We start from the raw sequence: 27,711 nt of genomic DNA, 5'->3' as shown, positions 1-27,711 counted from the left end.
AGAGGTAGAGAGAGTCTGTAAACTGAGCTGCAGAGCCCAGTCTGCTCGTTTCTTTGAGTTTTTAGAGGCTATTCACTGCAAAAATGACTATAAAGTTAATCCGGGACCATGGACAACATTATCGTCCTCGAATGGCATGTTTAAACAAGGTGGGTCAGGCTTTTATTATAATTATTATTATTAGCTTTGTGAGCTTTTCCCACAGTTTATCTGTGCTGTACTGCACGCTTTAGTCCCTATTCTAATTCAGAACCATCAATTTAGTCCCATGACTGGTTTGGGAATGAGCTGAGGACAGAAATAAATGGGCCAGAGACGGAGAAATGTACAGGACAAGGGCCTCTTGCAGCAACGGTTTAAGTACTGGATATTGCATGGTATTGCATGCAATCTATTTATATATTTATAACAACCAACGTTTAACTTAGAAGTTATTTTATTAAATGCAGTGCATCTGTATGTACCTATGGATGCATTTTCAGATCTTTCATAGCATGTATTTCCTGACAAGTTAATCATAAATATGCTAAGATGCTTGAGTCAGATTTTTATTTCTAAAGGTTGAGATTTGGTTCAATTCTTTTATTGTATATATATTTTAAATGCATCAGAAATGCAATGAAACTTTGGATGTATCTATGGATCTTTATGTTGTTTACATATTACCACACTGGTAATTTATGAACTGCTCTTTAGTGCATTTTTAGGCATTTTAATTGTGCAAAAATTCAAGTTCAATCAATATTATTTTGTATTTCATCTTAGCTTTGTATATATTTCTGAGTGTCAGGTTTCTTGGGAGCAGTGAAAGGAGGGAGGCTGAGGCTAATTCTTTCTCATTTTAAGCCAATTAGCCCAACACATGGCTACTTAGTAGGCCCTACTCTGACCTGTCTAAGGTCCCAGGTCATTTCTCAGTGTCCTCTGTCATGAACCTAAGAATTTGGCCAGGACTGTACCTGAAGGGAAACAGTGAATCATTATTTCCAGTCTGAACACACCCACAGCTGCCTGTGTCCATTCTTCAACTGTGAGAAGAACAGCTCAACTCAACACTGTGGGTCTGAAAGGACATGGAGCTGGAGAGATGGAGCCCATACTGAGAAAAGAACAACAGATAAGCAGCTACATGTGTTTCTCAGGACACTGGTCCTGAGCCCAGAACTCAACACAAATGAATATCTTCTAATTAAGAAAAAAGAAGTAAAAAAAATCTTAAAAAATGCCTTCAAATACTATTTTAGTACAAAAAACTGAAATTTCTGATTCCCTCACTCCCTCAATACAACCACTAATAGTGGGCTTTATTCTATTAAACTGTAGTACGATGCACTATTAGAAAACATATCCTCTGTAGGTACATTTGTGTTGGCTAAAAGTATACGTGCCCCTTTAGAGCTCTAGCAGGGGTCTTAAAGTCCATTCTTTTCACCAGGGGGAAAGTTGCACATTTGTCCATCTTAATAACTAAAATCTGGAGCTGAAATTGGATTTAGGAATCAGTCCAACTACAAAATCTACAGTTAAACTGAGATATGTTACAGCTATGTTCCTGAAGGAAAGGTACTGAGACGTGACAGTGAAATGTACCTCCACTGTGGCAGGTTATTAGAGTGTGACAAAGCTTAACCCTAGTTTTGACTGGTCATTATGTAAATGAATCGAGGTCTCTGGGTTTTGCTCAGTACTGTATGTTGTACATTTATTTCAGCAACAGGGAATTGTGCAGTGTAATATGACTGTATGTATAATCTCCTGTTAAATACCCTCAGTTGGAGCTCATGGTGCTGGAGATGCAGAACCCTAAATCTGGCGTTAAATCATCTGAACAGAAACTGAATGTTACCTCCATTCCTCATGTTATTGCAGGTAAATAGATTATAACAACGACCTGTATCTCTGTAACAATGGAGTTTTACACTCTATTTTACATTAAATATTTGTTCACTGTGTGACAAATATTTAGTGACCCCCGCCTTCTTTAATAAAACAGTCATAAGTGGGAACTTAACTCTCCCGATTTATGAACCACCCATTGACTCGATAACATCCATCTGAGCCAATCAGCAGACACAAGCTCATTATTTAGGAACCTCCCATTTACTCCACCCATAACATCTAGCAATTTCTAAAATATAACCGATACAGATTAATCCACTCAAATCCTTCTGTGTTAATGGAGTACAGAGCATGTGCTTATGCAGGGTAGGGTTAAGCAAGTTGTATGTAGTGGTGGTTCAAGTCTATGTAATGTCCCCACAATGCTTGATAACAATTGTATGTGTGTGAGTGAGAGAAAGTGTATATATAGTGCTAGTATAAGTGTATCACAATCAGCAGTCTCACAGGTCACTTTATCAGAAACTGCTCCAAAGATATGGTGTAACCCAAGGTTCTGTACTTGGCCCTTTTTTCCCCCTAACTTAACTTCTTAAGTACTTTCTGGACAAAATAAACATCAATATTTTACAGGACTTTTTTCCCTATTTATATTTTTTCATTATGTAAAGATGTGATATAATGAAAGCTTCAGGTACAGTTCTAGATAAAGGTTCTGCTGCTGCTGCTGTACTCAGAGACAGCCTGTAAAAGCGATGCTAATCTTCCTGCACTGCTATAAACAGCTGCTGTCAATCGGATGAGTGCTGAGCGCTGCTCTGAGCTTTCAGAATAAAGTTGCCCTTTAATCCTCATACGAGTGTGTGAGATCCTTGTGTGGTGGACACATGTCACACACTCCCCTCTGCATTCCTCCTCTGCATATAGTACTTCATAGTTAACTGGGTGTGTTTACACTGAGGATTTATATAGCTGCAGAATCCAAAGATGCAGCTAACTTGGGAACATCATACTATTATTAATTCAGTACATTATTGGGAATGCACAAATGTTGCAGTTGTAAATTGACATCAATATTTGATATATTTCTATTGTTTTCTTCTTTTACTTTTAATTTTAAATTGTATGTCTTTTTCTCATTTGTAAAGCACATTGAATGAATGTATTGTATGAAAAGTGCTATAGTAATTATAATCATACACAATATTAGATGTAAAATAAACTTGCCTTGCCTAAATACTTATAAAATGCAGAATATGAGACAACATCTACCTGGATTAGCATTAAGGCTATTTTACACCTGCAAGTCGAGTATTGTTTGGTTCTTATGACCATAGCTACCAGATCACCCCCAATCAGTTTTTACATGACTCACAGCTCCACAGATCTGCACAATGCATAGTTTAGATATTGAAGGGGTGAATGTCAGTGTTTCTTTGAGACTCTGCGTGCTACAATTACTTATGATTTCCTTCTCTGCATCACAAAGCAGAGATTTTTACATGGATCTGCACAGAGATATAAGTCAGCCTTTACTGATATCTTTATGGTGCACAACAAGTTTCTATACTAGGCCCAGTTCTGTAATTTAATCATGTTTCCCAGGGAAACCTTCACCAGGACAAACTAAAAATTAAATTTATAATTCTTTTGTTTCTGTTTATTTTTCAGTTAATGAATGGGGTGCATGAAGGTGATAAATTGTGCATGGTTTTACTGCAGCTACATGTATGTCCATGTTTTAAAACTGACCTTGACTCTGATCTTTATTACATGAAAAGTGGGCCTAGTACAGAAGCCAGAGGTACGCCTAAAATGATGCCATGTTTTTTCACTGAACCGTTCACCTAGACTAACAAGGTACTTTCTTAATTTAAGATATGTATAATGCCACGTTATGCTAGGTCTAAGCTACATGGCCGTGGGGACTGATTTACTGTGCAGGACTAAATCTGTAACTGTAAACCTACGTTGTGCACTTCTATGGTAGGTGTTTCTGATAAAATGGCCAATGAGGGCAGATACCAGTTATCAACCTAACCTAATCAACTGGCAACAAAGCTCTGTTCATATCTGTGTTATTACAGGTCAGGATATTCTAGCCTGGATTGCTGATCATATTAAGGTGGACACTCAAGGTACTCTCATTAATTCTAGTCTGAATACCGAGTATTGATATGAGATGCTGCAGTTTTGTTGTATTTTTCATATCCTTCTTTAGAAGCTCGTGCTGTAGGCACCATGCTGGTGGCATATGGCTTCATCTACCCCCTGCAGGATCACAAAAAACTCATCCTCAAACCTGACGCCAGTCTTTACCGCTTCCAGGTCACTGTCCAGTGTTTATTTTTACATCTCTGGAGGAACGATCAAGTTTAAATGGTAGTGTTTCATGCGTAAACATCTCCTCTCTCTATAGACACCATACTTCTGGCCTGTTCAGAAAAGGAAAGCTGATGACACTGGATACGGTAACGTCACTGTATTCATCACTTTAAATATTTTATTTAAATATTAACACATTTTAATCAGTACATAATCACAAATCAATCATTTATTATTATAAATGTAACTGTAATGTAAAAAGAATTAAACTGCTGTGTTGTTACTGAAGGATCCAATTTATGCTCCATAGAGTGGGTTTCACATTGGGGTGGCCATGTTTCTAAAAACAACCAGGCCACTAGATGTCAGTGAAACATTTGTTTCATAACACAGAGAAGATTTAGTAGAGAGAATGATGGCTGGCTCCTCTGAAACTGATCAATAAGAAGAGTATTAGACATTGGTTGCACTATTTTTGCATTTTTATAATTTAATTACATATTTATTGTAATACACAATATTGTACCACATTTTTAATTTTGAATACAATTACAATTTTATTAATATGATTATATGTATTATATGTATAATAGAAGATAGCATTTATTCAATATGTCAAATGTTTTGGGAACAAAAAGAAATGAATTAATAACAAATAATTTAATGTAAATATCTACTCATAATACTTTTTTGGGATGTTATCAGCATGGTTTGCCACTTTTTTGAGACAATGCATTAGTATACATTATTTATACATGTATAACTGACATTATTTTGATATGGAATTTGATTTGGAAAGCACAAAACATACTAGAATCATTCATTCACAATGAATCTTATCTCATATGTTTGTATGTTACTGCTTCTGGACTTTTGAATAGTTTACAGGTGATATCTAACTAAACCCATTATTGGGGTTGGGATTTTTTGTAGATTTTATTTACGATCAAAGAACAATTGCATTTACAGAAAGGGCACAATCTCTCTCTCTCTCTCTCTCTCTCTCTCTCTCTCTCTCTCTCTCTCTGGTTCCAAAGCAGGAATTATACACTACTCTTTCTTTTTATTCTCCTCAGCGATTTACCTGGCCAAGAGGAACATCCGGAAAAAGGGGACGCTGGATGGTTACGAGCAGGTGCTGCTTTTAATCACTTCACGATGATAATGTAATCACAGCAGAGAACTGTGTTTTAAAAGCATTAACATCAGATGGATTGTAGATTTGATGAACACTGATATTTAAATTGATTTTGATACCAAAATGGTTTTTAAAAAAATTCATTGGCCCTGATCTGACATTTACTCTGTCCTAATGTGGCAAGCAGTTACCACATCTGTGTTTCCCTGTTTGTAATATCCAGTTTTCTGTACTAACAGGAGTTTTTTTAACTTCCTGAACAGGAGTACTACGACAAACTTCACAAATGGCTCAACCACAAATGGGACTTTATTGTGATGCAGGCCAAAGAACAGTACAGGTTAGTCCCCATTGTCCTCATCAGACATCACTGACTGTACCAGTGTCCCCCAGCACACACACACACCAGCTAACTCTGCCCAGTGTGGATTTAAGAATCACAGGGTAATCAGTGAGCTGTACTAGTGAGAAGAGATCAGAGAACTGAGTTGCTACTCGAAGCTCAGCGCTGCAGAAACTGTACTAGTTCACTTTTTTTTATTTAATTATTTTTTACATATTTTTATTGAGTGTCCACAAATAACTAAAAAGCTTCCTCAAATTTTCTATTTTCACACACCCAATAACTTCTAACCCAAACAGAGACACACAAACATGCATATGTAATGAAAAATAATTATGGAAAAATGTAAAAAATAAATAGAGATAAAAATCAGAGGGGAAGTTCAGCCAGCTGGCATTATCTGGAGTGAACTGAAATAACTTTTAGACCTTTTACTTTTTTCACTGTTACTAATAAAAGAATGGTTTCAGATGCTGTTTAAAACAGTATCAGCACAGAGAAGCAGCTGGAAGTTTCTCCTTCATGGTTTTGTGTTGTGTGTTGTATGTTTTCAGGGTGGGGAAGGAGAGGAGTAAATCAGATCGAGTTGTGTTTGACTGTCAGGAGAGAGCTTACTGGATAGTGCACCGGCCTCCAGTGAGTCTGCTCTCAAACACAGATATTTGCAAAGTTCAGTACCACAAATAAAATATATTCAGACCACAAATAAAAGTTAGTTTAAGTTCTTGCTGAATGCAGTGGAATATGGAGTGATGGAGAGTTAAAACAGATTTATATTCTACACTTTTTTCGCACAATTTTTCGGTCACAGCCACATAGCTCTGCTTTTGTGGGAATTATTTCATGCTGAGTTCCTATATTTCTTGTCTCCCCCCTCCCCCTTGTTTCGGAGTGTCCTGCCCCTTGGAGCTGAGTTACAGGGGGTAGTGGTTAAAATCCCAACCCCCCCACAGTCTGCAGGGATATCAGAGGATCTGCTGGACTTTAGTAACATTTAGGGACTCATTTGTCTTCAGAAGAGTTCCACAATCAGATATTATCACCCTCTCCTCACTCTCTGTTATATGGAGCTCAGTTCAGATACTTATTTTACCAATTTCTTTTCAAACCTTCAGTTCCACCTTAAATGATTAAGTAGTGTCAGGCATTAGAATTTAATTCTTTCATCATTTAAGGTGGACATGGACATTTAAAGCTAACTACTGAGACATCAGCTACTAGTAGTGCTGTTTTCTGCTTGTTCTGAAGTAAATGGGCATAATCCACCAAAACTACATTAAACTACTCTAATACACCGGTGATCATAGAGTTTAAAGGAGAAAACATTTGTGGGTTTCTTTGGTTGCTGTGCAGCATCTCGCCTGAGATTCACAAGGCGTCAAAACACTTCGTCTTAAATGTGTCCCTGCAAAATCTTTTTCAACTGGTATATAACACTCCCCCTCAGCACTACCCCTCTTTATCAACAAGAATTGAGACACAGACCCCGAGGTAACACAGAGGGATAGATTGTCCCCAATTGTGAAATGTCAAGGATAAAAAAGGAGATCAATCAATGGAAGAAAAATACAGCTTTCCAGCAACTGGAGAACAGTTATTGCTCCATCTTCACAATTATTCCATCTTTAATTGACTCCACAGCCTCAGACACATAGCGCTATGGACTATGGAGTGGACCGCCTCATTGACCCTAATGCTGAGGAGGTGACAGGTGCGTGCGCGCGCGTGTGTGTGTGTGTGTGTGTGTGTGTGTGTGTGTGTGTGTGTGTGTGTGTTAGATCGTGAACAGCGTATAAATCCTAGATCTGATTGGCTGTTGATGGTATTCCTTCATGAATCTGGCTTAGGTCTAAGATGAAATAGATTACCTCAGACCACCTAGTCTTCTGCAAGCTAATATCATTAGCTCAGATTATCTGTGTCCATGGGCAGTCTCTCTTCATAACAGGTTTGATCTGATTAAGAGGACTGACAGCTGACCTGCCCATGAGATCCCAAAACCCTCCCCTCAACTAACACGAGCAGATTAGCATTAGCCACACATGCCCTGTGCCTTATCTCTCTCTTTTTATCCTCATGATCCATTAGCATGGACACAGCAGGAGGAGGGGAAATAAAACAACCCCTAAAGCTCCTCCTGTTTCTTTGAGCTGGTAATATGAACAATGGGAGACTTTCTCCTCCTCCTAGGAAAGTTTGAGTGGTGTTGGAGATGTTGTTGTGTCCAACAGGGGGCGATGTCCCTGTGTTCTGTGTGGATCCCAATGCCTGGTGCAGTGAGAGGGACACTGTACTGAATAAATATTCAGATGAGACGCAAATCCAAGGTCCTCTCTGAAGTCATTAAAGATCCTGGGGCATTTCTATGTGTGACCCTGATGTCTGGCTAAATCTGCCCTCTGGTCACTCTCTCTGTCCTCCTGATCGTCCCCAGCTTTAATAAATCGCCTTGGTCCTTCCCTCTCATCTCCTCTCTATCTAATAGAGGGGTGGGGCGACTGGGGAAAAGAGTTGTAAAAGTGGAACTATACAATATTTAAAAAAAATAATCAAATTTAAGGATAAAACGGCAATGAAATCAGGTTAACCATAAAATTACAAAAACAGTGGTCTGAAATGGTTAATAATATTTGTTGTGTGTGTGTGTGTGTGTGTGTGTGTGAGGAATGGTTTTATAAACTGTTTCTCTCTGTCTCCCTGTCTCTGTCTCTTCCAGGACTTTTCTCTTCTCTGTTTATCCTGTTTTTCAAGAAGATGCAGAGCACATAAAGATACCTTCCTCAGTGTTAGATAGTAACACACGACTCTCACACACAGGTGTAAAACCACCACTCCTCTTTAACAATCATATTATCTACTGTTTATTTGTAATCAGTTTCTACTGGCAATACTCTTATAATACACTCACTGGCCACTTTATCACCCCCTAACTATACCTACTATACTATACCTCGCCACATTTTTACAAATAATTTATAAAATTAAATAAATATAAATCTTTGTTAAATGTCACAAAGAAAATGTAGAAATGGATATAAAACAAATTTTATCAAATTTAATGCGTGTAAAATGTTTATATTTCAGTGTAGGAGTTGTGGTTTTAAGTCTGGTTTCTGTAGCATACTTTTCACCTGAGAGTCACAGATCCTTGAATGTGTCAGTGATGAAATGTGTTTGTGTCTGTGTTTATGTGATGGATAGGGCTGGGCAAGTAACCAAAAATTAATCTAAATTGACATTCAGACTTACTAATCAATATAATCTTGCATATATCAATTATACTGATTTTTCTTTTAATTCTCTTTATCCTTTTTTTGTTAATTCTATTAATATTTTGTTAAATCTATTAATATCTATTAAATTCATGTACTGTCCCCTTACAGTGACACGACCACGCTATAGTCATGTGATTCTGCCCCATCCAATCTGCTACATGACAGAAACATAAAGGAGAACCTAAAACCTAAGGCATACGGAGCAACTAGAGTAGCATGGACCAAAGAAAAAGCTGCGTCTGTGATTTGGTCATGTTTTGATTTTAGTGAGGACAACACTGCACATAAAGAAGTAAAATGTAAACAAAGTTTACAAGACCAAAGTTAATCCCCCAGGCTGTTTTACACTGAACACAATCATACACCAAATATGAACCGAGCATGGCTCAAACACAGAGACAATTTAGAAACAAATATCCCACCTTTAATACTGAAGCAAATTTACAGTACACGCTATGAGGCAACAAACAACAACAAAATAATCCTTCATGAATGTAATCGAGGAAAGATGTTCAATTAATTGCAATATTGATTTGCGTTTATATTGCCCAGCACTAGTGAGAGAGCAAAAAGATTTTTTAAAGGTGATAGTATCCTGATTTCAGTGATGGTGTATAGTCACAGCTCTTTAATCACAGAGGTGAACAGCAAACAGCCATTTTGTACTGTGTTCCCTCGTGGAGAAGGGGAGAATAGGTGCTCTTTCAAACCATTTAGGAACCACTCAAAATTCTCGGAAATTTGACATTACTTGTTAACGTATTGTTTTCTTGTTTTCAGGAAAAAACTTTTGACTACTACAGAAGAATTGTAAGTAAAATTAGTCATTCTTCTCTGTATGTCATTGATCATAAGGCGGCCTATATAATCCTTTCATAACATTTGATCTATACCAATAAATACATTAATAAAGGCCAATTTTTGACACTTCCATTCTCATAATAAATACGCCTCTTAAATGGCAGAATAGATTCAAGCCAGTTGTCATTAAGGGCTTATGTAGTCTTTGATTTCTGACATTCTATACAATATTAATGTTAAAATCTCTTTAAACCAGTGGTTCCTAACCCTACAGGGTCTCAATGTGGTCCCAGGGGATTCAGAGTGTGGTCTACAAAAAATATCCTGATCGATGCATAACTCTCCTGGATGGTGTAGGGTGGAGAAGTTGTTTGATGCCACAACGCACATGATTAATGCAGGCCCACTGACCAATCATCGTCCCCCTCTAAACCCACTTTCTCTGCCCGTTTGTCCAGCAGGGAGAGACAGACATTACAGTGGGACTAAACTGTAGCGGGTGCTGCTGGTTTCCTCTGCTGCACGCACTTTATTAACATGTTAAGGGTTTGTGTGAATCAAACTGCAGTGGTTTAAATCGGAAGCTTGTGTCTGATTGGCTGGACATTATCCACTGGACATTATGGGAGAAGTCAGGGGAAGGGTCTTAAATCAGGAGCTTGTGTCTAACAGTCACTGCTGCTGATGTAGCCACAATAGTGGAGTTACACCGTTACCTGTTATACAGGGTCTTATTAAGTGAGTTGGGGGGATCATTAAATATTCACCCCAAAAAGTGGGTCACATTGACAAAGAGGTTAAGAACCCCTGCTTTAAGCACATTTTGGAAAAGCCTAGGTAGTTTCTTGTCTTATTGACCATTCTAACCCTGATATTTTCTTCTTCAATCAGGTCATCTTCACACAGCAGGCCATCATGAGGCCGAAGGTCAAATCCACTGTGTCCCTCGGAGCGTGAGTTCAACAGAAATGCAGTTTTAGTGCCTGTTAAAGTAACTTTTAAATTTAAATGTGAACATATATAAAGTCATATCCATGCCGTAATGTGAATTAGTTCTAATCTTAGCCCTTGCCTTAACACTTCACAAACTCGCTGTTGTCATGTGAACAGATACAGGATGCTAGTAGGCTTATGAAGTGATCTGACATGATGTACACTTACTAATTAATGTAAAAGACTTTCAAATGGCTGTAGTTCTCAGTGTACATTACTGTGCAAAACACTAGGCACCTGAGAGAATGAGATTTAAAAAGCTATTTATATGAACAGTAAGAGTTTATTTACCAATCCCATTTTCCAGTGAATGTAATTTTGTGTGTGTGAATGTGATGGTTTAACACTCTCCACATCTCTCCTTGTCACAGTCCATGAACAGAGGTTAGTGTTTTCCTCAGAGTGTGTTGAGTCTGATGAACAGAGGTTAGTGTTCTCCTCCGAGCATGTTGAGTTGATGAACAGAGATTAGTGTTCTCCTTTAAGAGTGTTGAGATGATGAACAGAGATTAGTGTTCTCCTTTAAGAGTGTTGAGATGATGAACAGAGATTAGTGTTCTCCTTTAAGCGTGTTGAGTCTGATGAACAGAGGTTAGTTTTCTCCTCTGAGCATGCTGAGTCTGATGAACAGAGGTTAGTGTTCTCCGAGCATGTTGAGATGATGAACAGAGATTAGTGTTCTCCTTTAAGCGTGTTGAGTCTGATGAACAGAGTTCTCCTCAGAGTGTGTTGAGATGATGAACAGAGGTTAGTGTTCTCTTCCAAGCATGTTGAGATGATGAACAGAGGTTAGTGTTCTACTCTGAGCATGTTGAGTCTGATGAACAGAGGTTAGTGTTCTCCTCCAAGCATGTTGAGATGATGAAAAGATTAGTGTTCTCCTTTAAGCGTGTTGAGATGATGAACAGAGATTAGTGTTCTCCTTTAAGCGTGTTAAGATGATGAACAGAGATTAGTGTTCTCCTTTAAGCGTGTTAAGTTGATGAACAGAGGTTAGTGTTCGCCTCTGAGCATGTTGAGATGATGAACAGAGGTTAGTGTTCTCCTCCAAGCATGTTGAGATGATGAAAAGATTAGTGTTCTCCTTTAAGCGTGTTGAGATGATGAACAGAGATTAGTGTTCTCCTTTAAGCGTGTTAAGTTGATGAACAGAGGTTAGTGTTCGCCTCTGAGCATGTTGAGATGATGAACAGAGGTTAGTGTTCTCCTCTGAGCATGTTGAGATGATGAACAGAGGTTAGTGTTCTCCTCTGAGCATGTTGAGCTGAACTGTGATCTATAGTGTTATAGATGGTGTGGATTATTTTCGTATATATCTTCTGTGAGAGGAGGGTTTGTTGTGTTTGGTTTATGCTTTGTTATTTTCTTGTCCTCCTCAGCATTGTGAAGTACATGACAACGTACAAAGACCACGATCCATTTCTGGCGCCGTGTTTACCCAGTAACCCCTGGCAGACCGATGATGACACGTTCTGGGAGCTCAACATGAGGAAGTATGTTCTCCTTTCAGTCGTATTTTGTAAATATAAACACCTTCATAATTATATAATTTCTTAAGTTTTTGGATTTGTGTTTTTCTCAGTGTTGAAACCCCAACAAAGATGAGGGTGGAGCGATGGTCCTTTAGCTTCTTCGAACTTCTGAGCGACCCTCGAGGACGCACCGACTTCAAAGTGTTTCTGAAGAAAGAGTTCAGTGGTGAGGGGGCAGGGGTCATACAGGCAATATGGGCGGAGCTGGGAAAAGAGTTTAGTTTAGATCAGAATTAACTGTCCGGTTAATGTGTGTGTGTGTGTGTGTTTCAAGGTGAGAACCTGGCGTTCTGGGAAGCTGCGGAGGAGATGAAGTGGGGGGCAGCGTCCTCCATCAGTGAGAAATCGCAGACTATTTTCAAGTGAGTAAATCCAACTTTTCTGACCTGATTTGAGACTGTACTACTCTTATAACACTGTACTATTATACCATGGTGTGAACATTTGCTGATGAGTGCACCAATGGAAAGTGACCAAAAACAAAGAGTGTTTCCTTTAACATTCTTTCTAAGTGTTTCATTTTGGAGATACAAGGTTTTGATTCTTACTTGTTTATTTTTCATGTGTCTGGTCACACATAACTCCCTCCCACTGGAAAAAGTAATGGTGATTTAAAGAAGAGTTTTATTATTTATTTATTTATTATTGTGTGTGTGTGTGTGGGGGGGGGGGGTTTGTTGTTTAATTAATATTGATTTATTTATGTGTGTGTGTGTGTGTGTAGGATGTTCCTGGCCCCTGGCTTTGTCCTTGATTGATATGGATATACACCCATTTAAAGTACCTTTAAAATGACATTCTCTTGGCTCCACAGACCACACAGAAGCACTTTGTAGTTCTACAATTACAGACTGTAGACCTTCTGCTGCTCTGCATACTTTGTTACTTGCACTCTATGACAAGTGTCCTGTGTCACTGATGAAGGACTAGAGGATGACTGACACTGACATCTGTGCCGCGACAGATGAGCTACTGTCTCTGACTTTAGGTGGACTTATGAGGGAGGAGTGTCTCATAGAGTGGACACAGGGTTTAAAAACTCCAGCAGTCAATGCTGTGTCTGATCCACCCATGACACCGTCAGTGTCAGTTCAGCAATGTGAATGACTCACCACCCAAATCATATCTGCTCTGCGGGGGTCCTGACCATTGAAGAACAGGGGGAAAGTGGCTAACAAAGTATGCAGAGCAACGGGTGGACTATAATCTGTGATTGTTGTGGTCAGTGGAGCTGAGAGAGTGGAGATTGGGGGGTAGAAACAAAGAGGTTGGTATGGCTGATGAATATGTATCTGGGTGTGTGTGTGTAGGACACTCCTGACCTTGATTTATATTGATTTGTTTGTGTGCGTGTGTAGGACATTCCTGGCCCCTGGAGCTCCTCGCTGGATTAATATCGATGGCCGGACGATGGGTTTAACAGTGAAAGGTTTAGACCATCCTCACCGTTATGTTCTGGATGCTGCGCAGACTCATATCTTCATGCTGATGAAAAAGGTGAGGACACTGTGTGTAAAGTTCCAAAATCATCTGCGCTGATAGATAATGAAATGATGATGAAATGATGACTGAATCCCTGTGGCTATTCCAGGACACATTCTATCGATACCTGAAGTCCCCAGTTTACAAAGACATTCAGAAAAAAGCCATTTCACCTGCTCCACACAAATTCACGTGAGTGTTTAACCTGCTCCTCTAACAGTTCCTCTCTCCATCTTCCAGTTGTGTTTTTACATTAGATGGCAGAACATTGCTGTGAGGATTTGATGACATTCAGGCACAAAAACATCAGTGAGGTCAGGTACTGGTGTTGATGATTAGTTTTGGATCACAAACACCACTCCAATAGATCCCAGTTTTTTTGAACGGAGCTCCATTAGTCCAGAGAACACCGTTCCACTGCTCCACAGCCCTGTGCTCAGGGTTTTTATCTCTCAAGTCTGCACTCAGCACTGGCATGGTGACTATAAGTTCATGCACAAATCCCATTACGCATTACACTGCAGAGTACTCATGGCTTCAAGAGTGAAGTGTGTGTGTGTTTTTTAAGTGGTTATAATTTGTGTGTGTGTGTGTGTGTTTTCAGTGATTCTCAGCTGGAGCAGAACGCTCGGAACCGAAAGCCTGGGATCCACCCCATCGTGATCTGGAACCAGGAGGAAGAGGAACGAGCCAAAGCTGCTGCTGCTGCAGGACCCATCGACATCAAGAAACTCATGGCCAGCAAACTGGACCGCAAATAAACCGGGTTCATCAGAACCAGTTTATGTGAATGTGAATATCAGTATATCAGATATATCAGGATATTAAAAGAGAAGATATTAAAGGGGGAGTTTGCATGTTTTCATATTTGAGTTTTTCTAAACTCATATTGGGTAGATATTAGACCCAGATTTCAGAGAGCTTTTATATCAACCACTTGAGTTGTTTTTTAAATGCAGTTCAAACAACTGATTTCAGCGTCTGTTCTTTTAAATGATAATGAGCCGATGTTCATTCTGACCCAGAGTGCAAAGCAGTGAGGAGCGAGGAGCAGAAGCTTTTTAGCTGTTTTTGCTCACTTTTCTTTCTTCATTTTTACTCAGAGCTCTTATTTCTCTGCACATGTGTCTGTTTTGCTGTGTTTAACCTCGTCTTTGCACTCTCACTTAAAACACAATTCCAGTGTTGTGATTGGACAGACTCTGACAAGGGGGCGGGGAAATTCTAAAATCTCTGCACTAGAATCATAACGGCTCATTTTATCCCATGTTTTCTGATGTGGGCAGCTCACTGAAAACTGACTGGTGGTCTTGTTTCACAGTGTGTGGGTTGGTGGGCTCCAGATCCAAACATGAAATGTGAACATGCTCTCAAAAAATCTCTTAATATCACCTTTAAAACTAGGAGAATAAAATTAAAATTATAAACTGTCTGAGGTGCCTATACATCACCTGTATGGAGGTTGAAAGACCCAAAAAATGGAAAAAAGGCTGCACTCCCACTTTAAAGAATCAAACATATCAGCACATCATCTTGAGATTATGAACAAACTAAACCCCTGGAAACTTTACATAAGAATCATTCAGCTTACTTAAGAACTGAATAGCACCACATTTTGAAGAAGTTCTGACAATGTTGGCTGGATATTTGTGGACTATTCTCAGGCCAGCAGTGACACTGGGGAGTTTAATTGGGCAATGTTTTATCTGGAAATTAGTTTAAAGAGTGGTTTCTGTCTTGACACATTTACATTTATACACCTGTACACCTTTAGCTCCACCCATACATGCTGAAGTTAGTGTTTCAGCAAATCAGAACTGAGCTAGTTTAAAATGTGTAAAAGACAAAGCTTTGTTTAAGTCTAAGGGCTAATGTGAGAATAATTATGATGTAGAATTAAATTCTGAATGTTGTTACAGTAATATTTCAGTAGGTAGTTGGAGATATTGGTTCTTTAAGCTTTTTTTTAGATTTTTTGCGGCTTTGTCTTATTGTGTGTGTGTGAGAGAGAGAGAGAGAGAGAGAGAGAGAGAGACAGAGAGAGAGAAAGATTGTGCCCTTTCTGTAAATGCAATTGTTCTTTGATCGTAAATAAAATCTTGTAGCTCATTCTGCCTCAGGGTTTAATTATTAATCCTCATTTACAGATGTGTTAGTAAATTACCTCTTACCACACCATATCCACCAACCTGCCACAAGATTAAAACCACTGCCAGTTGATTATCTGGTGACAGCGCCCCCTGTAATGGGGCATGGTATCTCAGGAGGCAAGTGAATGGTCAGTTCTTGAAGCTGAGTGCCGAAGCAGGAGGAAAAAAAATATCCAAAGAAAGACAACAGGGTCATGGTGCCCACTTTGGGTCGGTACTGACATCTGCACACCCAGAACACCCTTGTGGAGTTTTGGAGTGACCAAAACTTTATGACCATCAAAGTGTGGCCCAACTTCAAGAACTGACCATTCACTCCCTGCCTGTTATACCTCTCTTTCCTACACAGGGGCGCTGTAAGCAGATCACAAGTGTTATTTACCTCACCAGTCAGTGTTCTTCATGTTGTGGACGACTGATAAATACAATGACACCATTTCGTGGGGCTCATTCATCCAGGGTGGAAATAACTGACCATGACTGAACTTAGTCAAGTGTGAATATAAAATGTTTCAAATAAAATAAAACAAAGTACTACCTTTATTCACACAGTTTAAATGTTACATATTAATGCTGTATTCTCAGTATAAGAAAAAAAAACATTATCGTATCAAGCATTATTATCCCAAAACATATTTATACATTATACATATATATATTAATGTTTACAGCCTTTTTGAGTGCTAAAATCCTTAAACATTTTCCCGAAAACAAAATAAAATCAAACCCAAACACAGACACTGCTTTTATTTGGCCATGCTCGAGAGCCAGCCTAGTTTAAAGAGGGAGGGGCCAACGGGTTCCTCATCCTGATTGGCTAACTGCCTGAAAAGGTTTCCTGGGCGGAACTGTTCATCCGGGGCCGGCGTTGATGAGGGAGCCATCTAAAATAATCACAAAACAACAACTCTTTACAAATCCCGTTCTGGGGAAACTGACCATCGCTGCCCCAGGGTCAATACACATGAACATGAATTCTGGCACTGGCCAAAAGTTTATAGACACCTCGTCCAGCATCACCTCTGAGTCTGGATTTTGTTCCTCTCTTCACTGCAGTGACAGTCTCTATTCTGCAAGGAGGGTTTACACTAGATGTAGTGGAACAGAGCAGTGAGGATTTGATGGCATTCAGCTGCAAATAGGCATTCCAGTGCTCCACAGTATATATATTTTTTAAAAACAGTCTCTACACTTGGCATTGAGGATAGTGACCTTAGGATCACGTGCAGCTGCTTCAGAGCATCCCACATTGTTTCATGATTTTTTCCAGAGGTGAATACTCTCACTATACAGGGTGTCTGCAAACTTTTAGACACACAGTGTAAACCACAGAGTAGTTTACAAGCGGGGCATTCAAATAACGCAAAAACAAATTCATTAATTAATTAAAAGCACTGTTTCTCTTTCTCTCCCTCCTTCTCTCCATCTCTCTCCCTCCCTGCCAACACTGCAAATAAATCCACAGCAAAAAATACATCAGAAGGGCCTCCAGATCCCCTGAGCATCTCAGCGATATATCTCAGTCCCTTCATTCTATTCTCTTTCCTTCTCTACATCTCATTAATTAATTAATTAAATCATTATTTTTGCATTATTTTTTTTCTTTCTCCCTGTTGTCTCCCTCTCTTTATCAGAACACTGCAAACAAGTCCACAGCAAACACACACACACACACAAATATCACCGGGAGCGTCCGGATCCGTCAATCCTCTCCTCAGCTTCAGAGCTCATACTGGAAAGTAGCAAATGGAGGGTTTGTAGAAGCAGGAGGACATAACACATGTAGCTGGACATCATCATTCACTCCCAGAATCCACCTAAGCTTTATTTTTTTTTTTATGAATTACATTTTTTTATCCCGTTTTTTTTCACCAGATCATCCACCAGACCAGAGTTATCTAAACTCCCCCATCAAAAAAGTTGTCTCCAGCACTAGGAGGGTGAGGACAAACACCCGTTTCCTCCGAGACACATGATGTCCACTGCCTCCTTTTTTCACACTGTCACTAATGAAGCGTAAGAGGACAGCTCAACCCACTGGAGGAGAGTGACGACTGCTAAGGTCTGTTACATCAGGCAACAGGCCCCAGTGCCTGGCCTTTTGGTGAGGGGAGAGGGGGCCATCCCATCAACCCAGAGACAGCAACGACAACAGTGCTCTCTAGGACCCCCAGCCTCGGAAGCTGAGGCATCACCAGGGGTCAACCCACCAATGACCTCCTCATAAGGTCATCACTTAGACCGCTGTCCACTCAGGAGCTCCTTTGTCAGCATTGTTTACACTGTACTATGTGAAGATTGTAGGAGTTACATATAAATTATATGTACAACTGTCAGAACAGAACAGATCCATCACATTCTTCTGCAGGGCTTTTCCCTGATGGAGCTCATAATGAATTCCACCACCAATAAATTCTTTAAACAAATTTCACTCACCAGTGGTCGGCTGATGTCCGAGGCTCGAGTTGTGGACTTGTTTTTTCTGGAGTTGGTCATACTCAGCGGCAGCAGACCAAACCTACACAACCCCACGAAAAAAAGTGTTTAGAAACTGTGAGAAAACTCTGGAGAGATACAAACCAAATCAGGCTCCAGAAACCTTCAAACTATCTGCAGAGACTTAATCAGGTTTTAAACCCTTCAGAACTACAGAGTGACCTGTGTGGTCAGTGCAGCAGAGAGAACAGACAGTGAGAATGCCATTCTTGGGCTGCAGAGAGAGGTAAACCCATCCTCACCGGATCTGGCTGCTGGCGAGGGGAAGGATGTTGTATGGCTCCTGAGAGCTCACGCTGCTGCTGCGAGGAGAAAACTGCTTCTCGGTGCCGGTCAGGAGCCCCAACAGAACCTGCAACATTAACGTTACACCTCATTAGGAACACGGAGTCACCGGGAGGAGATCACCACCCCATTTCACAGTACAGCACTGGAGCAGGAGCACATCCTAGTGCACAATATTGGGAAGTGCAAGTGGAAAAAAATGTCACTAAATGTAAAAAAATAATTAAAATGTTGCACGAACGGCATCAAACCAATCAAATGAATATTAATTTATTCATTAATTCATTCATTGTCTGTAACAGTTTATCCAGTTCAGGGTCGCGGTGGGTCCGGAGCCTACACGGAATCACTAGGCACAAGGTGGGAACACACACACACACATACTTTTGAGTAGCCAATCCAATCCAAAACAATTTCCACATATCAACATTGGACTTTTATTATATATAATTATAATATTCTTTATTCTCATCAATGTTTCACTTTATTTTTGACAGTTTGTCTCTTAATACAATATATTTTATTCTCAGAAAACTATAACTATTCTTAAAATATTGTCTTTTTCCTAAATATATTATGACTATATTGTGAAAAACTTATATTATTTTATAACAGTGTTCCTAATACATTCTTAAATATCATAGATAAAAAATTAATCAAATTAAATGTATAGAAATAAAAATTGTTTATTTGCAATTTGTGTGAAAAATAACTGGGAGCTGGTTGAAACATGAAATAAATTGAGTGAAGTATAATTAAGTGTCTGAATTCCAAGCTGAAAGCTGGTCAGGTGTTGGTCCCAGGTCAGCTGTGGTGGGAACGGTCAGCATTTGACCTGTGATTTATGTGTGTGTGCGCCTGTGTGTGTTTACCGAGGTCCTCTGTGTGAGGCGGTTCAGGTTACTGTTGAGGTGTGGAGTGAACACATCCAGGTCAAAGGGGTCGATGTGACTCTCCAGAGAATCGCAGACCTGCTGGACCCTACAGATATAAATAACAAGGTGTTCACACACATTGTAAAGTGAGGGGGGGGGGGTCTTTCTGAACGTCTATAGCTCCAAACATCAGCCTCCAGGATAGAGCAGTATGGTCTTACCTGGGGTCCTGCTGAGACCGAGAGCTCTTCCCTTCATCCAGACGAGTGCACAGAGTCGACGAGAGGAAGCGCACATCAAACAGCATCTGCAGCGCACGGTTCTGAGTGATAGGGGGCGCTGCGTCCTGGAACGCAGACAGAGAGAAGAAAGATAATCAGAACATTATTAAGAAAAAGAAATAAAAACAAAAACACACAAAGAAAATAGAAAGTAAGCAGGAGAAAATAAAGCTGGATCTGAATAGTGTTTTAAAAGTGTGTAAAGAGAGAGAAGTCCAGTCCAAACCTTGCACTCCGTTTGCTCTGTGAGTGTTTGGTACTCGCCCAGAACCTGATCCAAACATCCTTTCAGCAACTCCAGCAGAGTGACCTTGGGTACAGCGTGACCACCAACTCGGTTCACCTCCAAACACAGGCCAAACAACAGGGACTGGACGTACCAGGAGGGCTAAAGTGAGAGAGAGAGACGCCAACATTATAAAAATATAATCTTTACAACTAAACAAACAAACTGCAAAAACCCATACATTATAACTGTTGCCAAATATTCTCGGCAGTGCACCCATTTAAAGGACAATATGAATTTCAAGCCCACCCCCTCCCCAAAATACACACAGGTCTTTTTTCTTCAAGAGAGTTTTTATTTTATTTAGTTTTTATTAGTGTTTACCTGTGCAGGTAAATGGATTTTGGACATAATGGTGTTTCCTGACTCCGTCTCTTCCTGGATCTCCAGCTCGTCCCAATGAGTCGCAGCAGCCAGAACAGCACCAGCAGAACCAGCGTGGAGAGAACTTGCAAAACAGCCCACCAGAGACTAACACACACACACGCGCCCATACACACAAAGACACACAGACACAGATACACACAAGAACATGCACACATGCATACACAGACACACAAAGACACAGAAACACAAAGAACATGCATAAAGAGACATACACACACTCACATCGAGACACACACACATACGTTCGGGCTAATGAGTGTTGGAGATTTTCTGGAGACAAAAGTCTTTGTAATTTCTGTATCTGGCAACTGACCTTGGACACGGCTCGGCTCCAGATGCGATACGCCTCCATGCTGCAATTCATCAGCTCCTCCTTCAGCACCGCCCACTTTGCCTGAGCTGGACTAAGCTCTCCCCCTTTTGCCCCACCCCCTTTGCTGAGTTTCTTGCCCAGTCGTGGTGTTCCAGAGCCTGCAAAGTCTGGGGCACTGCCCTGCCGGCCCAGAACGCACTGTTTCAGACTGGGACAGAGCTCTCCGAGGGACTGGCAGAGCCTCGCCATGAAGAGAACGGAGCTCATTGGCCCCGGAGGGACAGGATCCTGCAGGACAGTGAGTTCAGAACGGACGCAGGAGACAATGTCCCTAACACAGGCTGCACAGTGCTCCCTCAGGGCCTCCTCCACCACCTCCGAGTCCATGAAGCGGTTGAAAGATGAGGACCCCGAGGGCGGAGGGGGCTCAGGCTGGTCTTTGGAGGACCCTTCTGGGGGTAAGTAGTGCTGAAGGTCCTCCAGTTTAACTCTTAACTTGGAATCGAGGGCGGAGCAGAAGGTCTGGACGCAGGGCGTGAGGGCTTGGGCTTTCATGCAAAGTCCACTCTTCACCTGACAGAGCTGCACAATACACAACAAATGGCATACTGTGATCATCACCCATCAGCGATAACATTATATTATTATATTACCGCTACTCATTTCTACAGTCACTGTCCACTACAGACTGTAGTCCCTCTGATGCTCTTCATACTTCATTAGCCCCATTTCATCTTGTTCTTTAATGGCCAAAAAAACTACAGCCATATCTATATCTCTATGCCATAAGATCAAAATCAGAAATGTATTGCTCTGTAATAAAATACACCAGCTCTGCTTTAAAACTGAACACAGAGAGAGAAAGAGATATATAGATAGATATCAGAGCATACTTGAGGGCCTCGCTGCGATACGCTGATCCAGGCAGCATCACTGGGCAGATCTCCCTGAGACTCCGCCCACAAAAATGCAGCCACATCGCTCTCGAACTGAGCACCGCGACCAAACCCTCCGCTCCGACTCTGAGCCTCAAGATCCCGAAGAGCTGAGGACAGCAGCTGCCGTGAACTGCTGGAGATCCCTTCCATGCCCTCCCGAGTGATTGCCTACACATACACACAGACACACACACTCCAGAAACTGTACTAAACCTATTTTAAACATCCCCCAATATGTGGGACCCACTCTCTGGAGCAGAATTCCATTGACTAAGGGACCACAAAAGAATTTGGTTCTTTCTTTGTCTGATGTTACAGAGAAAACATGAAAAAAATATAAATACTCACTTTCATAATCAGTGATTATTGTGCTCAGAAGAGGAAGATTAGTGTCATATGTTTGTGCATCATGCATTAGTGTAACTTTAGTATAATGCATGTTAGCATAATTTTTGTTAGCGAAGTGTGTTAGTGCAATGTGTGTTTGTGCTGTAGGATGTTGTGTGTTTTTGTGCTTTGTGTGAGTCTGTGGAAGTGTTGTGTGATGTGTGTGTGTGTCGTCTGTATAGCTGTGCTGTCTCCTGTGTGTGTGTGTTACAGTTGTGTACCTGTAGACGCTGCAGGAAGAGCTGCTGCAGTAAGTCGTCCCACAGACAGAGCGGTTTCTCCAGGAGTCTCATACACACAGAGTTCCAGTGAAGACTGATGGACTCACTGCTCAGCAGCTCCCAGACCGAGTCCCTCATCCCCGAAAGAGCCTTTAGGGTCTTCACATACACCAGCAGACCACCCACTCCAGCGCGTATATCCTCCTTACAGCTGTGAGACACAGATAAACTCCATAAATAAACAAACACCATCAGAACACCCACTCCAGTGTGGATATCATCACTGTCCAATAAAACATGTATTAACTTTATAGGAGAAGGACAAAAACTTACTTAACTTCCAATGGAAGTCATTGTAAATATATATTTTGGAGCATTTCTATTGGTCCATTAATAATTACATTTTCACAGTGTGAAGGACAGCTGCTGTGTTCAAATGATGTAATAAAATAAATATGAGATACATGATTTTCACTGGACAGCAATGATAACCTCCTTACCGCTGTAACACACAGATAAACTGTTTCAAGATCATGGTCAATTTTTCAGACTCCGTACATTTTATAGAACTGAGCATGCTCACACTGAATCCACCTCAACATCATTTCAATCATTTGACCCTGCAGCTTTTCTGAAAAATGGGTGGAGCTGCCCTTTAACACGAAAGCCTCAGAGAGTTTAACACAAACACTGAACATAAAAGGAATCTCTCTTTAGGTCTCAGGGTGTTTTTATTAAAAATGTAGAGTAAATGTGCACTAACGTGTCGATCCACTGCTGCAGTGTATCTCTGAGCTGGTCACTGTGTATCGGCTGGGCGAGAGTCCGGAGAATCGGCTGGAACTCTGTTACTGACCGAGGAAGATATTTAAACCAGCTCCCTGCACTGCCCTCTCCCTGCAGCACCTTCCGTCCTTTAGCTGCAGCACACGTGAAACAAACACAAGCAAGAAACATTATTACTACCAGAGAGAAGGTACACCTTACCCTAGACCACATTAAATACCATCAGAACCTCATCACACTGCACTCAACCTTAAACAAACACCATCACACAGCAATTACAGTCTACACCACCTTAAAGAAACACCATCAGAACCTGCATTACACTCTACACTCTTAGCATTGGGGAGGAGGAGGAAAAGCTGAAGAAGTAGTAGTAGGATGGTTAGGGGGAGGAGGAAGAGAAAAAGCAGAAGAAGAAGTAGGAGGCAGAAGAGGAGGAGAAAAAGCAGAATAAGTATGAGGAGGGGGAGGAGGAGGAAGAGGAGGAGAAAAAGCAGAAGTAGTAGGAGGATGAGGAGAAAGAGCAGAAGAAAAAGTAGGAGGGAGAGGAAGAGGTGAAGGAAGAGGAGGAGAAAAGGCAGAAGTAGGAGAAGGAAGAGGACCATTTTCAAACACTGACAGTAAATATCAGAGAGAAGTCTGTTCTCTATTAGAAGCCAATTTTTTATGAAACAACTAGATTCTTGATGAAAATATTCAACAAGATTGTTTAATTTGCCTAACATGATACAGTAAATACAGAAGCGTACAATAGGAAACTATTTTACTTTTTGAAGCTTAATTTCTAAAATATAATTAGAGCTGATTATAATATTTATTAAATAAATAATTTAAGTGAAGTGATTTTAAAAGATTTTTAAAAGCTCTGTCTGTGTGAAAGGCTGTTTTCCATACTGGCGGACGATGTTGAGGTGACATTTTCCAGCGTGGTGAAGAGTAACCCACAGCTCAGCCCAGGCTCCGCACTATGCCCGTCCGGAGGAAGGTAAAACACGGCGTACGCCTGATACAGTGTGGTCACCAGCAGCTCCACCAGCGAGCAGACCTGTGCTTTAATACCAGCTCCTGCACAAACACACACAGTACCTTACAGAACAGTGATTTAAAGCACAGAGCTGTAGATTCAGTCCATACACACATCAACAGACCCCTCAAGCCAATCAGATTGTTTCCAGCAGCAAACCCCACCACGCCCTCTCCCTACCCTCCCTCCAAAAGTTATATTGTGCACTTTCTGCAGTGCTGAGCCCAGAGTAGCAAAAACAGCAAAAAAAAGAGTCTTTATTCTCCTTATTATAGCTCAGGAGAGAATCACAATGATTTTGAAGCTGTAATTTTAAGGTAAAAATATTACGTAGTGTTCATTTAATGCTAATATTAACATTAGATATTAATGCAGATAATAATTATAATAAATATTAATGTTAATTATAAATATTCCACATCTATTTTAGTAATAATGGTAATGGTGAATATAAATAGAGATTAATGTTGAATTTAAATATGAATAAGAAGTTTTAATGAAGAATGTTGACCTTGTTTATTACTGCTGAATGTTAATTATTAATATTTATATTGCATAATCATGCATAAATTAATATTAATTCTGAATAGTAATAATGCTATCTAATATATATAATTATATGCAATAACACTGAATATTAACAGCATATTAATGTTGATTATTGCTAGTGAATATTAATGCTGTGTAATAATGCTATACATTAATAATGATTAATAACATTATGATTTTGTTACTGAATATTTATATAGACTAATAATGCTAATATTAATAAAGATTTTTATAGGATATTTGATGTTTATTGCTGCTGAATATTAATAAAGATTGATAAATGCTGAGCGCACCGTGTTGGGGCTGGTTGAGAAGCTGTTGAATCGAGGCTTTTCTGGCGAGCAGAAAGTCAGCCAAGGCTTTTCTGGGAGAGCTGTCCTCCAGGAGCATGGTGGACACCAGAGCCTCTGCGATGGCCTGGTCAGACACAGCTCGTCCCCGCAGGACTGACCTACTGTCCAACAGGATCGTGGACCTGCAGAAACGGGAGGTGGAGTTATAAAACTGCAGCCCTCGCTCTACAGAGGCTTTCACACCTGCCCAGATGGGGGCAGACCTGAGCCAAACTCTCTTTAACTGACTGTTCCCTCAGATGTGACCACTCCTCCTGGACGCTGTGTTCGCACCAAACAATAACACATGTTGCCCCCTTAACAATTGATTACTGCGACTTGGATTATCGCTATGCACTCATTGCTAACCACATGTTATCTAGCACCCACTCAGTGGCACCCAGGGTGGGAGGCGAGGACCACATGCATGAAGCTGCTCACACACAGGTGGACGTACTATACTGGCTATACAAGACAAACCTGTGCAGACTAGCACTGTGCTTGTGATGGCAGGGCTTAGCACAGTATGACGTTTTAAAATGCATGGTACCTACTCTACTCAGCTTGGCTCAGACTTTAGTCCCTTGCTATGCTTATCTGCTTTTCTCTGTTCTAGGTTTATTTTATTCATGTTCAATTTATCTAGAATATTTTAATATTTGATATATATGACAATATAACAATATAAATTATAAAACAATTTACCTTCATACAGAGATTTAGACTGTGCGTATCTTCTGTTGAATATATTTACAAATATTCACCTACTGCTTTATTTAGGTGCCTCTACTTAAAAAGTACACTATAGTAGCCTAAGTCGACAGAACACCAGAGCCAGGCGTCGAACCCCACTCTGCTGTGAAGAAGGTGCTTTCCATCCGCATAAATTAAAAGGGCAGTTACTAAACTGAACCAAACCCTCACTCTGTCATTTGTTTAGTACCTGAAGTGTCCGGCAGCGGCAACCTGCCGCACTAAGATGGGGAAGTGGGCGAGCACGGGGCTGTAGTGTGGGCTCCCGGCATCCAGCTGCAGCTGGGAGTGGAGGTGGCAGCAGAGCAGATACAGCTGTGTGGCCTGGAGATACTGGGAGCTCTCTATGGAACTCCAGATCCGCTCCGGGATTTCCAGCAGCAGCTTGATCTGAGACGCGATGGTGTAGAACTTCTCCTTCCACTGCTTCTGGTCCTGAGGAGCACAACAGTTTACTTGTAGTTTTCCATATTTTTGCTGGTTGTTAACACAGTAGTTTACTGTCATTCTGCTGGGTGTTTGAGTGGTAGTTTACCTGTAGTCTGAGCAGTAGTTTAGCTGTTTTTCTGCTGGGTGATTGGGGGTTAGTTTACCTATAATGTGAGTGGTAGTTTATCTGTAGTTTGCCATCATTCTGCTGGGTGTTTGTACAGTTGTTTACCTGCAGTTTGACATAGTTCTACTGGGTTTTTGAGCAGTAGTTTACCCATAGTTTGTCATCATTGTGCTGGGTGTTTTTACAGTTGTTCATCTGTAGTTTGTCGTACTTCTGCTGGGTAGTTCTTCTGGGTGTTTGAGCAGTAGTTTACCTGTAGTGTGAGTGGTAGTTTACCTGTAGTGTTAGTGGTAGTATACCTGTAGTTAGTTAGTTTGTTGTAGTTATGTGAGGTGTTTGATCAGTAGTTCTGCTGGGTGTTTGAGCGGTAGTTTACCCATAGTTCTGATAGGTGTTTGAGTAGTAGTTTGCCCGTAGTTCTGATAGGTGTTTGAGCAGTAGTTTACTTGTAGTGTGAGCGGTAGTTTACCTGTAGTTTACCGTAGTTCTGCTGGGTGTTTCGGTTGTGTTTGAGCTGTTGGCAGTACAGTTCCATGCTGTGGATGGAGCTCAGGGCTCCGTCGCAGTTCTGCCGCATCTCTGCGATGGCGTCCGCCGCGTGAATGAGCTCACGGTATCGCTCCCCCACCGTCTGCCGCAGCTCCTCGCGCTTCTGCTCGATCTCCGCCCGTACACGCCGCTCCACGCCGCGGATCTCCTCCACCCCGTAGCGCTCGAACAGCACAACCGGGTCCGCGATATCCGACACCCGCAGCGACTGTGCCGGGACCGAGGCCATGGTGCTGAGAACCGAGACTAGAATCCGGATCAGAAACGGCGCAGAGCCCGGAGATCCGTAGACACGGAAACAGGCGGAGACCGGGGCTGGACTGGTGGATTTTCCACACCCGTTTTCAGGACAGTCCCGCCCACTGCAGTCTCTGATTGGGTAGTTTGCTTCCGTGTTTTTACTCCTTTTTCTTCTTTAATCGTGTTGTTGGTGGTATCTAACGGTGAAAAGCCATTTTTTTTCTTATTCTATAGAATATGATTTTATACCAATACGTGTGTATTTTATTGATTTTTATTATTTCAATAATCTTGGGGTTTCACAAAGCAGGATTAAGGAATTAGCCAGATATCTTGATCTTGGAAGTGAGGACTGTTCAATAAGCTTCATTTATCTGGCTAAACCAAGAAATCCTAGAGAGTTTCACAAAGCAGGATTAAAACTTTTAACCAGATAACCTAAACCCAATGTCATGCCTATCCAATAGGAAAAGAGCTGAGGGACATTTCTATTGGACAGTCCTCAGCTTTAGGCTTAAGTTATAGGACTGAACTGAGAAAAATTAATTTGTGGAGTCCCTCCCTTTATTGAGGAC

General features: G+C 40.8%; 2 protein-coding genes across 4 annotated transcripts; one reads left to right on the top strand and one right to left on the bottom strand.

The window, feature by feature from the left end:
• Positions 1 to 9: 9 nt before the first annotated feature.
• rgs9a (regulator of G protein signaling 9a) lies at positions 10 to 15,749 on the top strand. 3 transcript variants are annotated; one of them, XM_066642973.1, is made up of 17 exons: positions 10 to 149; positions 1,773 to 1,869; positions 3,927 to 3,977; positions 4,061 to 4,167; positions 4,259 to 4,310; positions 5,241 to 5,299; positions 5,566 to 5,642; positions 6,200 to 6,281; positions 7,287 to 7,349; positions 9,701 to 9,730; positions 10,613 to 10,674; positions 12,094 to 12,207; positions 12,297 to 12,412; positions 12,521 to 12,608; positions 13,605 to 13,743; positions 13,838 to 13,920; positions 14,333 to 15,749. In XM_066642973.1, the coding sequence occupies exons 1-17, from the start codon at positions 84 to 86 to the stop codon at positions 14,487 to 14,489; spliced, it is 1,443 nt and encodes a 480-aa protein (XP_066499070.1). In that variant the 5' UTR covers positions 10 to 83; the 3' UTR covers positions 14,490 to 15,749. The 3 variants fall into 3 exon arrangements, with proteins under 3 accessions (XP_066499070.1, XP_066499068.1, XP_066499069.1); XM_066642971.1 differs by lacking the exon at positions 7,287 to 7,349; XM_066642972.1 differs by lacking the exons at positions 7,287 to 7,349; positions 13,838 to 13,920; positions 14,333 to 15,749 and adding an exon at positions 13,969 to 14,131.
• A 664-nt stretch (positions 15,750 to 16,413) lies between these two features.
• On the bottom strand, positions 16,414 to 27,219 carry cog1 (component of oligomeric golgi complex 1). Its single transcript, XM_066642949.1, has 15 exons — positions 26,817 to 27,219; positions 25,982 to 26,226; positions 25,000 to 25,181; positions 24,028 to 24,198; positions 23,111 to 23,267; positions 22,348 to 22,558; positions 21,695 to 21,907; positions 20,802 to 21,383; positions 20,426 to 20,572; positions 20,042 to 20,203; positions 19,756 to 19,880; positions 19,532 to 19,640; positions 18,617 to 18,726; positions 18,315 to 18,396; positions 16,414 to 16,762 (listed from the first exon to the last, which is right to left on the bottom strand). Exons 1-15 carry the CDS (start codon positions 27,123 to 27,125, stop codon positions 16,625 to 16,627), a joined length of 2,943 nt encoding a protein of 980 aa, XP_066499046.1. The 5' UTR covers positions 27,126 to 27,219; the 3' UTR covers positions 16,414 to 16,624.
• Positions 27,220 to 27,711: the final 492 nt, after the last annotated feature.

Source organism: Hoplias malabaricus, chromosome 13 (genome assembly GCF_029633855.1).
Source record: "Hoplias malabaricus isolate fHopMal1 chromosome 13, fHopMal1.hap1, whole genome shotgun sequence".
Lineage (NCBI taxonomy): Eukaryota > Metazoa > Chordata > Actinopteri > Characiformes > Erythrinidae > Hoplias > Hoplias malabaricus.
The sequence above is the reverse complement of the archived record's forward strand: the minus strand, read 5'-3'. Positions and strand labels throughout refer to the sequence as shown.